Source organism: Zeus faber (assembly GCF_960531495.2).
Source record: "Zeus faber genome assembly, chromosome: 5".
Lineage (NCBI taxonomy): Eukaryota > Metazoa > Chordata > Actinopteri > Zeiformes > Zeidae > Zeus > Zeus faber.
In genome coordinates, this window is record NC_137192.1 from 26201714 (window position 1) to 26219351 (window position 17638).

At 41.6% G+C, this 17638-nt stretch overlaps 1 protein-coding gene across 1 annotated transcript in view; it reads right to left on the reverse strand.

Annotated features, from left to right (window-relative positions):
- Window positions 1-1586: 1586 nt before the first annotated feature.
- Window positions 1587-17638, reverse strand: part of raly (RALY heterogeneous nuclear ribonucleoprotein) — a 139214-nt gene continuing 123162 nt past the window's right edge. Inside the window, exons 7-9 of the mRNA XM_080000322.1 lie at window positions 13965-14125; window positions 13819-13866; window positions 1587-4969 (exon numbers count right to left, since the gene is read on the reverse strand). Of these exons, the coding sequence (XP_079856448.1) occupies window positions 13822-13866; window positions 13965-14125 (206 nt within the window). The 3' untranslated portion in view covers window positions 1587-4969; window positions 13819-13821. The remainder of the gene's footprint in view (window positions 4970-13818; window positions 13867-13964; window positions 14126-17638) is intronic.

The window sequence follows — 17638 nt, forward strand, 5'->3', positions numbered from 1 at the left end:
GGTCTTGAAAAAATCTATTAAGCATTTTTGAAATTGGAAAAGTATTTAAATAAATTATATATAATTTTAATTAATTTACTTTTTTTTAAACTATTTACATTGAAAGTGATGACGTAGCCTCTGTACTATTCTAATGTTGTGTACTCTAACCATTATTGTCTTGAAAACATAATGTGGCGGGCCAGGGGGGCGTGGTCAAGCCAACGCTGCAGACAGGTGGTGCAGGCGCCCATTCTGGGGCCACTCAGCTGCTGCGGATCGGGCGAATCAACGGAGGGACTTTGCGGATTCCTCCGATCCTAAAACTAGGAAGTAATATGGGTTTTTTTGTCCCCGCAGTGACGATCGGTGTGCTTGCAGGACATGGTGTGGACCGGGCGAGACGAGCGGACGATTCCGTGTTTGCCTGCGAGCCTTTAAGTTGTCATTTTGGCCCACAAGCCACATTTTGTTTAAATCCTGTAAATAAATACACGCCAACCTGTTTCTCCTCCACCTGCCTCCCCTCTCTCATTCCCTGGCCCTGCGTCAGAACACACCTCTACAACATACAACTGTTTTGTCTTTCACATCGCATCTCTTGCAGTATGTGGAGAAATGACCATGAAGGGCACAGTCTGGAGAGTCCTTGCGAAGCTCAAGACTAATGACCTGGCCATCAGGATTAACTGGAAAGAACAAATGGGGAACAGGCATTTGAACCCCTTGCCCTGAAAGGCATTATCCTCAGTAAATTTGCTTTAAGAGCTACAGCATGGGGAAGAACAGTTTTTAATGTGTAAAGCAGTGGCTCCTTGGGCTGAGACAATCTTTCAGGGAGTTGCTTCAACATGCCATACTGTTGTAGTACTGGAACTATTCCCTTAGTGTTGAATGCGGCTAATTCACCACAGGACAGCGGGAAGGGAGCCAGAATCTGAATCTGAATCTGAGAGTATGCTTTTATGAAACAATAATTGACAAGTCTGTCTAAATGAGTAATTGTCTACTTATTTATTAAGGTTTTTAACAGCTGATTGTATTTTGATTAAAGGTAAACATAGTTGAATACTATAATAAAGTTATAATAAACAGGTATTTGTGTAAACATATTTTTACATTAAGGTGTTATGAATACTGCATCATCTGTAAAGACTTAATATTGAGATATTATTACGAACCTGCAAAGCTGCACCTCATTCCGGGGATGATGCGCGTCGACAGTTACAGGTACACAAGTATGTTTTGCAACAGGCTTCTCGTAAGAAGTGTTGCAAAGTGAAGGACCGCAGATTCAGCATTTTGTAAATTTGCAATAAACAATTTGAGAGGTTTTGATTTCAGATGCTTGTATTGGAAAACAACACTGAGTAAAAAATAAACGTATATTCATTCAAATATCAAATTACACATCTTTGAATTTTTTTCTGTCACTTCAAAATTCAGTACACAGGTTTGTGAATATTTTATGAGAGAAAATTTCAAATGTCAAAATGTGGAGCTGAAAACAAATCCATTCCCAAGTTCTAAGATCCTCTCTCTCGCTCTATCTCTCTGTCTCACTGAGTTGGGAAAAAAAGCTCTTGACGCCGGCCACAAGTCCCAATCTTTTGGTTTTATTTACATGTGTTTGTAAAGGCATCTGGCAGCCTCTCAGTACAGAAGAGTCTTCATCACCATTATAATCATCATCATCTCCATCATCATCATCATCATCATCATCATCATCATCATCATAGTACAGTATGTCACAAATCATTTAAAATCATTAGCAGAGCATTTCACTATAAGCATGGGGAACGTGGACAGGAACAGGAAATATACAAAGAGGTGGGAATGGGAAGGAAAGGGAAGGAGGAAGAGCAAAAGAGGAGCAGCTCTGGGAATGGCAGGATGAGAGGAGATGTGCTGGTGGAGGTCTGGATTGCGTTGGGTGTGTCTGTCAGGTGATTTTACTTTGAGCAGCTATCAGAAAGTACTTCTGGACTCCTGGAAAAGTGAAAGCTCTTCCAGTGAATTTTGGGAAGACCGACCTCAGCAGACTCTCTTTCCAGGAGGACTGGTTTTCCTACTGAGATGAAAGGATGGGGTGCCGCGATTCCTTGGCAAATTACAAATTACGCAGTTAGCCAAAATGTCCGTCTGCCTAATATTTCGGGGGCAGAGTGGGAACACATCTGGGCATTTTGGCCACGAAAGATGGCGAGCGATCGAATGAAAATTTAAAAGCGCACAGACGTGTACAGATATCAATACAGGCTGAGAATACAAATACAAACAGACAGTAAAACACCTTCTAGCCAGGCACCGTCACATGCTCACCACCCCCACCCCCTCTCAAAAAAGAACGACACTTTGTAGGATTCAGTGAAGGATTCAGAGGGTTAAAAACGGAAAATTATCCCCAAACTCTTTTGGGACATTCTGGATTAAACACGTTTGTTGTTCATTATTCACGCTGGATGGCCATGTGTTTCTTCATGGATTCACCCCAAAGTCCAAATGAAATGAAAATGAAAATAAGAAATTAATATACATCTGCTCTATATATGGTCTCCAATCCTAACCCTCTTCCTGCAATGGTAGCGACAATAATTTGGGATTTTCCAGGAGGGGGGAGATTTTGTTACCGACTATCACTTTGGGTTCTAATGCGCTCATTGGTCAAATATATTGTCAATTACAACATGGATGGTAGCTCAGGAGGTAGCGCTAGTAATCTGAAGGTTGCTGGTTCGATCCCAGGCTCCTCCTGCTAGAATGCTGTGGTGTCCTTGAGCAAGACACTTTGCTCCTGATGGCTGCGTCCGTCGGTGTTTGAATAATTGTAAGTCGCTTTGGATAAAAGCGTCTGCTTAATGTGATATTTTTCATTCAGATTATCAACTTCAACATCTTGCCAGATGTTGAAAGGTGCAATGGGGTGCAGAGTTCACCATATAAGAGCCGGATATCTGGGCTTGAAGGATAATACAAACTGGTATCTAAGGCCTTGAACAGGGTAACTCGCGTGAGCAATTAGAATCCCAGCAGGGAGATAAGTTGACAGTGTGTCTCCATAGCAATGCCTGCTTCCACGCTTCCATCACTCAACCTAAGGAAAGCCCACTCAGAGGCTTGAGCCAAGTTCCCCATTTTCAGACACCTGTCCAAAAAAATGTATTACGCATTTTTGAAATAGGAAAAGTATTCAAATAAATTTAATATAATTTTAATTAATTTACTTTTTTTTTAACTATTTACATTGAAAGTGATGACATAGCCAATTAAGCTTGGACTTTAAAGAACTTGAATGATATAATGTGATTGAATTTACATGATCCAATTGGTTCGCTATCGTCTGCTGAAGGGACTTAAACCCGGTTCACGGATGGAAGGGTTCTGATGTACACACTCGCTTTTCTCATTCATGTTGGCACAGATGTGTTATCGCTTCAACAAAATTCCATCTCAATCATTCCATCTTTAATTCAGATGTTTCGGCCTCTCTGCTTCGGAGAGAAGCCAGTGAGTGGGTATTGGGAAAAGGCAACCTGTGTGTAAACTGTGATAAACAGTAAGAAACGGCTTTAATGAAGTAGAATTTATAATAAATAATAAGTACTTACAGTAAGAAGGTTTAACGGTTTAAACTTGTATAAGTTGGTGAACAATAATACATGAATACACATTGCTCTTGTACAGTCAAATAAATGATTGATTTCTGAAATAAAAATTAAAAAAACTGTCTGGCTGTTTAAACCGCAGATTTGTGTATCTGTAGGTTTGTGTGTATAATATGAGCATATCATATTCTGTACAAAAAAAATATTTATATCTGTCATATATCTAGTCATGGCCGGAAATTGGACATCCTTGCATTTTGTTCAAATAATGCACGGAAATAAAACATCTGTTGGTATCCACATCCTGGATGTATTTCTTTGGTTTGTAGTGAAACAAATAAAAGTTCTAAATCTTAAATCTTAAAATTATAAATCTGGATAATCTTATTCCACACAGAAATCCTAAACTGACCTGGAAAACCTTTTAGCGGGAAATTAAAAACTGGATCATATTGTGTAAGGTGATTCTTCGTTATTAATTAACTGAACTGAGCTGTGGGTTGTTCTAATAATGATATAATATAATATAATAATCATAATAATCAATCTGATAATACAATAATCAATTATTAAACATTATTTTCTCCAAAGGCTGCCCTAAGCAAATTAAATATAGGTTGTTAATAGTTTTCAGTGAATGATTTATTTAATTCAATAATAACTTTAACTAATGTAACTCAATTCTCATTTCTGATCATCTAACAATCCAGGAATTCCTTGATTAAGGTGTTGTGATGATGAATTGATGATATAAGTAATAAAAGTATAAACTTACAAATGTAAACAATTTTTTTTTTTCATTTTTGACCTGACAAATCATTCTGGGGGGGGCGGGGGGGCGGGGTTAAATGAAGTTCCTGTACTATAATTAACAGTGAAATAAAGTACTGACCAAATACTTCAATGTTAATTTCAACTTATTTTTGAGAGAATTGAGTAAATAAAATAAAAATGCAAGGGTGGCTATATTTTCAGCGACATCTGTGTAATCATGTATGTATGCATGTGCAACTGTATATAAATATGATATGCATACTTGTATAGTATATTTAATACAAATTACTGTAGTTGGATGAGTAGGAGGATTTTTTTACAGTGTGCTCTGATCGCTCTCTGGTATGTTAATAGAATTCCTGTGGATTTCAACCTCGTGATGCCTTCCTACGCTTCACGAGTGTACGTGGGCGCGTGTGTGTGTGTGTGTGTGTGCGTGTGTGTGTGTGTGTGTGTGTGTGTGTGTGTGTGTGTGTGTGCCAGGATCCCTGCTGTTTGACGTCCTTGTTCCTCCTTCTGATAAAACTGTGTTTGGGATGATGGATGACTCTCTCTCCATCTCTCTCAATCTCTCTCTCCAGCGCCATCTCCTCCCCTCCGGCCCAAATGCTCTGAAAGATAAAATACAAAGAGTTGTAGGGTTTGAAAAAGATCTCATGTGTTAGAGAAGGGATTTGCATCAATTGTTTTAATAAAAACAAAATATGGCTATAAACCACAAGATAAACAATAACTATAAAACTACAAAGAAACAAGAAAATAATATGAATTACCTAACAATAGGCAAGAATAATTTGACTGAATTTGAATTTGAAAATAAAAGTGCTCTTGCATGCATTGTTTTAATTTAAAAAAATAAAACCATTATTATTACTTTTAACTATCTTGAACTGATTTATATTTTTGTACTGTAGATTTGACTTTGTTTTGAATGTGTGTGACAGTGTTACAGAGGGAGAGAGAGAGAGAGAGAGAGAGAGAGAGCGAGCGAGAGAGAGTGTGTGGGTGTGTGTGTGGTTCAGAGACTGTGTTAAAGTGTGTCTGTATGCATATGTGTGTTTGTGAGTGTGTGTTTATGCGTGTGTATGTGTGTTAAAGAGTGTGTGTGTCTGTGTGTGTGTGTGTGAGACTGTTAAAGTGAGAGTGTGAGTGTGTGTGTGTGTAAAAGAGTATGTGTATGTGTGACAATGTGTTAAATAATGTGTGTGTGTGTGTGTGTGTGTGTGTGTGTGCGTGTGCGTGTGCGTGTGTGTGTGTGTATGTATGTCTGGTGTATTTGTGTCAAAGAGTGTGTGAGAGAGACTTGGTGCTTCACATAGTCTGTGTCTAAGTGTATTTAAGAGTGCGTGTGTGTGTGTGTGTGTGTGTGTGTGTGTGTGTGTGTGTGTGTGTGTGTGTGTGTGTGTGTGTGTGTGTGTGTGTGTGTGTATGTATGTCTGATGTATATGGTGTTACATAGTGTATGTGTATTCAACAGCATGTGTGTGTGTGTTTAAGAGACAGTTTGTTAAAGAGTGTGTGCGTGTGTGTGTGTGTGTGTGTGTGTGTGTGTGTGTGTGTGTGTCCACATATCCACATGTGGTTCAGTTTTTCTCCCATTATCTTCTGAAGCTGCATGGCAAACATGAAATATCACAGAAAGTAAAAGGAGAGAGAACATTCCTTCCCGGGCAGGAGGAGGAGAGAGAGAGAGAGAGAGAGAGAGAGAGAGAGAGCGAGAGAGAGAGAGAGCGAGAGATATCTGGGGAGGGAGAGCCAGGTAGAGACGAACTAAGACGGACGGACAGATGAAGACACAAGTTGTAGCAGTTTTAGCTCTTTTGAGGACCTATTTAATTTTATGAAGATAAATAAATTACACTACTTAGACCAAAATACTTTTGAATAAAATAAGAGCACGGACCACAAGAACAGAAAAAAAGATAAATATAATTGAAAAAAAAAATAATAATAATAAATGACATGTTCCACACCCTTTGGATTTCAAAATAAAAGCTGTACTTTCATTTTGAAATTAAAAGGCTGTGCAACCTGTAGATAAGATCTCAGAAGCATATCGACTTAGTATGCGTGTTCTCATTCAAATGACAGAAAAGCTATAAGTTAAAGTATCTATCTGTCATTCAACTGAGCAACTTAGTTTGACCAGTAAATTGGGATTATGGGAGGTTTGCAAATGGGGTTCTACCGTTAATGGAAAATTCATGATGTACAGTGGTACCTGGACTTACGAATGTAATTTGTTTTATAAGAACGGTCATACGTTAAAACAGTCGTATGTCGAAGCAATTTTTCCCGTATATACCAAGCTCATATTTTTCTATGATTTACTTCTTAGTTCTAAGGGGAATCATTGCCTTTTTCTTTTTCCCATCATCCTTCTTCTTAGGACTCATCATGAACGGTGAAAATAAACAAAATACACAGCACAAACGCAGTAAATATGAAAAAAATATCGATAAGCCACGCAGAAATGAATGGTTCTGCGTAATTCTTGTCGTCTCGTGATGCTCGGGTCACACCGCCGGTGACGGGGCGGCAGCGTGAAGCCAAGCAGCTCTCGTCTCGTCACAGGGTCTCTGTGCCCCTGGAGTTTGTGAGCGTGTCGGCTCAAAATCGACTGGCTGTTGTATTAAAACCTTTCTCCCTTTCCATATTTAATATACATTATATAGATAGATGGTGCCGTGTTTACTTAGTTTTTTTTTTATTAAAAGGGTGCAGCCATTTACTTAGCAAAATAAATTACTTGAAAAAACTATGTAACTAGTCTTTCCACCCGTCCCTTATTAAAAAGAATTGTCATTATTAGAGAAACTTAAATGATGTGTTCCTTATTTTATCAATAGTTTAAGGGATGTAAAAAAAAAAAGCCTAATCATGAACCATTACACATTGGTCTGGGCATCCATTTTCCGAGGATCAGCGCCATTGAGAGGGTATCTACCCTCCTGTCCCTCGGCACTGTTCATTTCCATAAAGTTAAAATCTGCTCAACTTTGCTTGTCGCCGTGAAGCCGTCGCCGGACGTAGCTCCGCCTCCTGCAGCTGGATGAAGTCGCGCTCATTTTGAAATTTATTGCAGCCTGTCGCTTCGCAGCGCATGTGTGACGGTCGTGTGACCGTACCTTCAGGGTTACCCAAAGTGTGATTGATGAGTGAGGCTGTGATGGACCTAAATCATTGATGTTGCAAAGTTGCATCTTCCCTGTTGACTCAAAAATAAGTAAAGTTGCAAGAACACTTTTTTCTGTAGGAAGGGCACGGGGTCATTTTCTAGATGCTGGGGTTGCTGATGGGAACTCCTAATGAGTGAGGACATTCTTCCATCTTTCCTAAATCCTGCTGGAGGTAGCGATAGTTTCCTCAGTTAAGGAAGTTCATAAAAGGCTTTTACTAAAAGTAGGACCAAATGTTTGGGCAGGGAGGACGGATTTTCTACTCTGAGGCGCTTGATAAACCAACCAATATGCCGATGCGACAAAACGCGACATCAGTGCGGGCGAGGATGACCATTGTCTGTTTTTTCTTTCATTCAAGAGTCCTCGAAAACAGCATAGAAAGATCAAATAAATTGGCCTTGCAAAACAAAATCAACTGAAAGGCTATTCAACCTTTTTTAGCAAAAGAAAAACTCTTCCTGTTTAATGCAGTTTGTGCTGAATCCTCAAGCAAAGCAAAATAAACCATTTCTAGGAAAGGCCTATCCAGCAACCTGTGTGTGTCCGAGGATACAACGCAATGTTGAGTCTTAATCTTCTGCCCAAATTGCAGATTAATTAAATAACCAGAATGTCAATGTGCTGTTGCCATCAGTAACAGTCTTGAAGAAAGACCATGCCTACACTGTACATTGTAAATGTCCTTCAGTTTGCTGAAAGGACAGTTTGTCCTTGACAATTCCACTTACCTCCCACTCAGTACAAGTTGAGTGCATGCGTGGGCGGGGTTCCCTTGATATGTGCATGTGTGTGACAGTTTACACGCATGCGTGTATTAATGTTTCAGTCAAGAACAAAACCCCCAAGCGGCAAACAAAAACAAAAGAAATATCATCCGTCACTCAGTAAGGCATTGATCACATTTCTTTACTTTTCATCCATGATTTTTTTCTTCGTGGGCAGCAGGGCTGACAGTTTCCGCCAAAAGAGGAAACATACGCGTCAAATACCAAAAAAATAAATAAATCAGACCTATTTTGGGATCCTCAGCGTGAGAAATACGAGGTATGGCATGTGAGAGTGAGGACTGGTTGATATGCGTTAGTCTCGCCGTCAAAGCGTGAGACTTGGCAGCTCTGGTGGACAGTGTTGCACACATTTTAAAATACGCTGTCTTCCAAAAATCAACATAAATCTGAAATATGAATCAATCTAATCAAGCAAACCATTCATTACTGTTATATGGAGAATTAGGCAGGGGGATCCTGACCGGTTGTTGCATTGCATCGCTGGTTGGGTGTATTTCTATGAAGCCTGATGCTCCGTGGTGATGGATAAGGAGGCAGCAAAGACGGCATGGATATTGATATGAAACTAATTTCAGTGATCACGTGCAGTACCTTTGCGAAAGCAGAGAGTCAGACCGGGCCCGAGTGTCGGACCGGAGTCAGATCTCCGGTGCTGTCAATCATCCGGTCCCCACTCCCATCACCTCGGAGGTCCATCACGGTGCAGACGGACACAGTTCCATCTGCACCGTGATGGACTCATGGGGGACGAACTCAGCATCTCGCTCTGCAGCAAGCTTTGTTCCGGTGGAAGGCAGACATTAGAAGGCGAACAGACGCTCCAAACTCAACTTTCAGTCCACTGTGCGATGCATCTCCGCAACTCTGCATCAATCGCATCCCTCACTGCCCGTCAAGGATTCAAACTCTCGGACCGAGGGGATGTAGGGATGTAAATTTTCCTCTCCATTAAGTCCAGTGAGAGGATTCGGGAGGTGCAATGCGGACCTTTGCGGGCGCTTCCCCAGGGCTTGGACACACAGATCCAGCTCTCCTGGTGGTTTTACAACTCCATTTATCTGCTTGGGATATTTTTCAACTATAAACTGAACGGGCTGTGTAGAAACGTATGACAAATCCTTTAAATTGAGCTATTGCAACATGATAATCCATCGCCAGCGGAAATGTGGTCTGGGAACTTTTATTGCAGGGAGTGAGAAACATTGGGTTTTGTTTCTGCTTATTTTTAGGACCCAGAGCATGAAGGTGATCCAGTCTTTCAAAGTACAGGCGAGAGATGTTTATGATGAAGATTTGCTACCGCTGCTATGCGTGACTCCAAAGATTGTTGATTAAATGACTTTAACATTACAGGGGACCTGTTATGCAAACATCACTTATTCAGTGCTTGTGCACATACATTTGGGTCTCTGAGGGGCCTACTAACACACAAACTGTGAAATTAGACAAACCAGTCAGTTTTTACTGAACTGTCTGTTTCAGAAAACACCTCCTGAAACGAGCCGTTCAGCTTTGCTGCCCTGCATCATCGCAGTAATACGTCACTTCAGTAGAATTAGAACCATTCCCCATCTGAGTAACTCCGCCCATGCCTGGAGCACGATCAGACTCGGTATCATGAAGCTAAGAGCTAATCAGAGAAGTGCTCTGTTGGCTTCATAGACCAGCACTAACCTTTTAAAAGAAAGAGGAATTAATACTAACTGTCTGTGGCAAAACTTCAGACGATGGAAATGTAAGTACTTGCTGTGTGTTTCCTTCTGTGTGTGTGTGTCCATGGGAGTTTGACACTACTATAGGCTGCTGTGTGCGATCCGCTCCGTGTTTCTCAAAACAAAAACGTAGATGTATTTACTTTATTTAATATTATTTTATGACGTTTCCATAACTAAATTAAACATAAAAGCCCCAAGTCCTGCCGTATCCCACGCTGCTCCATACACCACGGTGAGAGTCGGAACTAACTTTTATTTTATTTTATTGTTTTAGTCCTTAGTCCAAGTTTATTTTCGATGGTTGCAAGCATCAAGAGATACAACAGCTTCGAACAAGTCTCTGCACTGATCTCCGAGGAACAAGGAGAAAAGTACACGTCTATATAGACCTTGAGTATACGTTGCTTATGTTATTTGCCTCACGTACACAGAAAGTGGGGGGGCAGTTAATGAGTGCTTATAAGGCACAATAGCTGTACAGGAGCAAACAGGAAAACAGGAAACACCTGGTGCCTTTACATCCTCCCTATCAGGTACAGCGTGGCTCAAGTCAAGGATCAGATTCTTATGGTATCACACCGCTCACATGAAGGACTTCGGGTCACTTGGAGTAACACATACTTATGAATTTGATTTATTTTTTGCTGTTTTTTACTTACTTTTAAATGAGGCCTGAGCTCTAATGTGAGTGAAGATTCAGCAACTAGATGGCTTATTTATTGCCTGAAATTTGCTCAGAAACGTATTTCGGCAGACTGGCAAGCTGAAATCAGTGGAAGTTTACAGAGGAAATAAAACTGTGCCCGGAGTAAAGCTCAAAACCCATTGGCTCACGGAACTAGGGGCCTTGGGAGGGTGGTTCCTTCCACTTCCCCTTCCTTGTTAGAATGGCTCAAATGCTTAATCTGTGTGGTATTTTCAGCAAAAAACTTTGAAAACCATGTTTTGGGGACCTCAGAGAGCTATATTAGCTTAGTGAAAAGGAGCATAATAGGTCTTCTTTAAGTGGAATTTCCCTTTTTGCCGTAAAGGGACCATTTATCCTCATCTGTTTGTGGTTCAGCCAAGATTCCCCACAGTGTGTGAGATCCAGATTCTGCTCATATCACTTTAGTATGTGGATCATTTGGGGCATCACAACACGTTGTGTAATCTTATTTTGATCTACATTTTTTATTCATAATCTCTATGGAATCAGAGAGGCATTTTTATCAGCCGAGCTCCCCAAACCATTAAATGTGACATGTTCTGCAGCCTACATGCTTTACTGCTCAGCTGAGCAGGACTGTGCATCAAAAGGCCAAAAATATCCTGGGGAAAGATTCCGCTGCCTTCAGTTCCATCTCCAGCCTCATTTAGCCTGAACAGAGTGAAAGTGCCAGGACACTCGTTTCGAACACAGCAACACCTTGACTCAGGCCGGTACAAGCTCATGACTGGACCCCTGAAGAGTCTAGGGATGCTTCCTCAAATTCAACTTTATTTTTGGACCATTGAGAGTCAACTTGAGTGATCAGTTGCATCAGAACCTTTTAAATTGATCCACCATTGGGCGAATAGCTCATCACACAGCGGGGAAATCACAGTCACCAGAGAACATGGACGTGATACTACGTATTGCAGCTTGGTGCGGGAGTTGACTCCAAATGATTGAAAAATGACAATAAGGTTAAAAATGACCAGTTTTCCTTAACTTATTTGCAGAACGTTCTCTCTCCTCTTGCTACAGCTACAGGTAACGTGCACAATATGCTCAGTTCAATGCAAATGCCACTTGTTTTCAACAACTACATAGCTCTCAGATGGATTTGTTTCTCTTTTGGATTGGTTGATGCATTTTCAGACTTACAGATGGTGTACATGACAATCCATGTGGTGGTCTATAACATTGTTGCTTCAATTTACATTTTTCAAATATGTCATTGTTTTGTTTTGTTTTATTTTACCAAGTGATGCACTTTAACTTGACAGACAATATTTATTATACCATATAATCACCTAAGATTCTTAGATTGGAGGGGAGTTAGTTTCTGGGCCCCAGAAAGCTGTTTTGGCTGGTTAGAATCAAATATAAATGAATAAAGAACAAAAGTAAAGTGAGTTGATGAGGGATACAGAGGCTTTCTCTTGTGAAACCATATACCATATGTTCTCTGTTCCAAAATGACGCAATACACAGCCAGATCCTCAGGACAGAGAGAACACAACACACTTTCCCAGGGTTTCCACTAATCTTCCCTTCACGTTTGATGTCCATGCACACAACATTTGAAGTCTTTCTAACCTAAGGTATAGTATAGTGTACTAACATCACAGTATATTGAACAAGTCATAGCCTGTTGCTGTCATTTAGTGTTTTTCCACGGACGGCTCTTTGTGTGCGCGTTTGGCTGAGTTTACCCTCGATGGGAAGTGAGAGCGACAGCTGCACGCCTTGTTTTCGTGGTTAATGTTTTGCAAGGCCAGCGATGGGTCCACTCAATCAAATGTTAAGAAAGCGCTAGAAGTTTGTATTGGGTCGAGATGAGAGACAGCAAGAAGTGATGCAGCATTCCACGGGAACTCGGAAAGCTGTAATTAGTGTCGGGAGGAAGGGATGCTGCTACTGGTCGGTAGTCCCCAGGCCAAGTCTGTTATCTTAGTAAACTGCCCCCCCCCCCCCCCGCCAACATGTGAATAAGCAAACCAACATTTCTTACTGCCCCCCCAATCTAAGCAGTCTAGAACCGGCCTGATGTCTTGTATCCTTAAGTCTTCGGGATATTTACTTCTACTTATCGGCAACAGATCTGCCTTTGCCAATATGCTGGGGTTTGCTTCTACAAACAGGTGGGGCCCCCGCGGCCATGACTTGTTTTCCTTTTTAAGAACATGTAATTGAAGGAGTAAAAGTGAATCCTCACAACATCCAGTCCTCCCAGGGTCACAGTGTGTGCAGTCCAGAGGGTACACAATCATCACAATCTGCCTCTGTGCTTATGGAAACATTTAAAAGGGTAATCCATAAGATTATCTCGTTAGAAAGTCCCATACTTGATCCTTATTTTTAGCTGGAGCTTTTTAAGGAGGAGCCATTCAGTCTCTCTGTTTATTCCAATCTCTTTGCTCTCACTTTCTTTTCTCTAAAGTTTTCCTTCCTCTGATTGATTGATTTGGGGTTTTTTTCTTGGTCATTTGAGGTGGTTATGTTAATGTTTATCCATATCCACAGTATACTGACCACAAAGGCCTAAGCTGCTTGAGCAAATTAGCCGCTGTTGCCTTTCACTTCTTGCACGTGGCGGACCCTGCCACCAACAACGGAAACAGCGTAGATAGGAGCACATGCAAAAGGCAAATACATCGAATGGCCGCGTCAGCTAAAATGTGGGATTTTGGACAAAATAATTTTACGGATTACCACTTTTAGGTCATTAAGCCAAAGTTATTATTAAAATGATGAAGATCATCTGACTAGTCTGCATTTTTTCTCCGGGACAAGTATATAAAAGTATAGTTCTGTAGTATAGTTTGGGGATAAGTCAGTGAAAAGCTGTCTATGCATGGGATGGAGATCACGAGGAGGAATTTGGTTGAATAGGGAACGTTAACCAGACGTCCAGAACGTTTGATATGCAGTATACATGTTGCGTCTATACAACCTTCATAGTTGAGTGGATGGTCCCTAATGGGTGTTCGATTCTGGCTTTTGGTTTTTACTTCTCGGGTACAGTAATCACGTGGTTATACATTATGTTCTACATTCAGTAGCTTTGGTAGAGTTGACTTCTCTCACCTCTCACTGGAGAATAGATTCTGCTTCTGATGATAGACCTCTGTTTTCCTGAAAGTACACAGAATAGGAGTTCAAGACAAAAATACAGACACACACACACACACACACACACACACACACACACACACACACACACACACACACACCATGTTGTCCTCTGCCCGCTGTTGCGTGTGCTCTTCCTCTCTGTCCTTCTCTCCTTCCTCTTCCTCGCTGTTGTGTCTCAGCTCCTCCTGGTCCGAGCGCCAGTCTTCATCTCTGTCTACAGAAAGATCCTCACTCTCACACTCCTCTGCCTTCCTCAGCTCTGCACGCGCGCGCACACACACACACACACACACACACACACACACACACACACACAGACACACACACACACACACACACAGACACACACACACACACACACACACACACACGCACGTATATGCGCACACACACACACACACACACACACACACACACACACACACACACACACACATACACGTGCGCACACGCATACACACACACACACACACACACATGACAGTCACAGGTAAACCCACACACACACACACACACGCGCGCGTGCAAACACACACACACACATGCACACGGACGGTTAAAAACACGATTAGAATAATTTGATTTGATACATTTTGCATGTGATATGCTCCAAAACTGTAAACATTGACAATTATTGTTCACAGTATTTTAGTGTTACATTGGGAGCTGCCCAGTACAACCCCATTCTGTTACTGGTGGACACTGGGAGCTGCCGAGTACAACCACTGTCTGTAACTGGTAAAACCACCGTCTGCAACTGGTGGACACTGAGAGCTGCTCAGAACAACCACATTCTGCTACTGCTGGACACTGTGAGCTGCCCAGTATGACCACATTGTGCTATTGGTACAACCACAGTCTGCTACTGGTGGACACTGGGGGTATCCCAGTATAGTAACTGTCTGCTACTGGTGGACACTGGGAGCTGCCCAGACACTGGGAGCTGCCCAGTCTGCCAATGGTGGACACTTCCCATTATAACCACAGTATTATACCGGTATGAAGTGGCTGTACTATGGCAATTGTAATGTTCTGGCAACAAAACATCAATCTCAGCGTTAACTATGTTCTCGCAGTTCAATATTTGATTTACGATCTGCAATTCTGACATAATGGAAAAGTGAAGATGAGGGATCACATCAAAAGTGAGCTCAAGAACTTTGTTCCGTGTCACTGCTGCCTCGCTGCCCCCTGACGCCTTCGGTTTGGCAGCCGCTTCCTCCGGCCGTGTCGTCAAGCGTTCTAATGAGGATTATCTTTGGCGGCAAAAAACATCTGCTAGAAACTAACCCTGTGGCTGGCGAGGGAAATCAAGGCCACGCTGTCCTAGTGGTTCAGGTTCAGAGTGACTTGGAGCTTTTTGGAAGGTTCCCCCAAACTCAGAGGCTTCTCCAGTTGTGAAGCTTAAAGTCCTTGTCAGAAAACCTTTCTGGTTCATATTCTGAATCCAGCAGCTGCGCACTATGATCAATGTCTTCTATCGTTGGCTAATGGGGACATCCCAGTCAGAGAATCATGGTTCAGAAAATAAAACTCCATTCTAGGGTTTGGAGTCTGGAGGACACTGCTATCCAACCAGTATAACTACAGTCTGCTACTGGTGGACACTGCTATTCGACCAGTATAACTACGGTCTGCTACTGGTGGACACTGCTATTCGACCAGTATAACTACAGTCTGCTACTGGTGGACATTGCGATCTGACCAGTATAACAACAGAACATTCTCCTACTGGTGGACACTGGGATCTGTTTAGGACAGGGGTCGGCAACCTTCAGCATTAAAAGATCCATTTGGGCGTGATTCCCACCAAATAAAACCCACCTGGAGCCGCAAAACCTATTTGACCACTATGATGAAGATAACACCGGATATACAGTATAGTTTTATTACACTTATGCTATGTACTGTATATAAGAACTGTATTTTGTTGCATTTATGAAATAAAAGAACTACAAACTGATAAAGACTGTCATTTTTTTTCTGTGCTTGACACAGCAAAACACTCAATTCTTTTGAACTCTGAAAAAAAGAATACTGGCACGTATCATTATTCCCTGAAATAAAATACAAAACGCAGGTCCTTCACTTATTTGTGGATTTGAAAAAAAATAAATTTTCACTTTAATTATATGGGGCAAAAAAATGTTAGTTTATGTTTTATCACGACTTAAGTAAATTTCAGTGCCGTCATCCGCGACTATTTCCTCAGTCGCGGGCCGCAGTCAACCGTCGACCTGAATATGAAACACAACTACATCAGTTCAGGGTCCCATATAAATATCTATATTTGCAAAATGAATAGCTCCATTCTCTCACCTGCTTAATGCGATTTCTGCCCCTGAACTTCACTGCAGAGCTTCTCCATATCCGGGCTATATGATGTCACTTTGAGCTTCACACACGGCTGTTAGCTGTCATCAGTGAGTCGCGACCGATTTTTGCTTTTTATGAAGTTCATGGTGGAAAACACTTTCTCGTACAAGTATGTTGATCCAAAGATGGACAGGACCCCAAATGCGTACTTGTTCATGTTCAAATAGGTGTCGGGAATGCCATTCCATGTCTCGATTCCACTCCGCCGTCCATGAAACGAACTTAAACGTTCTATTTTCCTCAGAAACTTTTCTTTTTTTGGATGTATCCATGGTTAGCTTACTGGGGTTCGAGAGCTCAAAATAAGTCAACAGCCTGTCGGCAACAGGTGACGCATACAAGGTGCGATGCATATTTTGATTGACAAAATATCAAAACACCTTTTATTTCAATGTTACAAGATCACCTAAATCTCCAGAATCATTACTATTACATTAAAAAAAATTTATGAAATAAAATAAAATTTATTTAAATTAAATAGCCATTATTTATTCACACTATTTTCTCAAAGCCACAGGGAGCCACGCCAGAGGAATGAAAGAGCCACGGATGAAAAGAGCCACGGTTGCCGACCCCTGGTTTAGGAAAACTACAGTCTACTGTCGGCTTATACTGCTATATAACCAGTATAACTACAGTCTGCTGCTGGTGAACACTGGGATCTGACCAGTATAACTACAGTCTGCTGCTGGTGAACACTGGGATCTGACCAGTATAACTACAGTCTGATACTGGTGAACACTGGGATCTGACCAGTATAACTACAGTCTGCTGCTGGTGAACACTGGGATCTGACCAGTATAACTACAGTCTGCTGCTGGTGAACACTGGGATCTGACCAGTATAACTACAGTCTGCTACTGGTGGACACTGTGATCTGACCAGTATAACTACAGTCTGCTACTGGTGAACACTGGGATCTGACCAGTATAACTACAGTCTGCTGCTGGTGAACACTGGGATCTGACCAGTATAACTACAGTCTGCTGCTGGTGAACACTGGGATCTGACCAGTATAACTACAGTCTGCTGCTGGTGAACACTGGGATCTGACCAGTATAACTACAGTCTGCTACTGGTGGACACTGTGATCTGACCAGTATAACTACAGTCTGCTACTGGTGGACACTGCGATCTGACCAGTATAACTACAGTCTGCTCCTGGTGGACACTGCGATCTGACCAGTATAACTACAGTCTGCTCCTGGTGGACACTGCGATCTGACCAGTATAACTACAGTTTGCTACTGGTGGACACTGTGATCTAACCAGTATAACTACAGTTTGCTACTGGTGGACACTGTGATCTAACCAGTATAACTACAGTTTGCTACTGGTGGACACTGTGATCTAACCAGTATAACTACAGTTTGCTACTGGTGGACACTGTGATCTA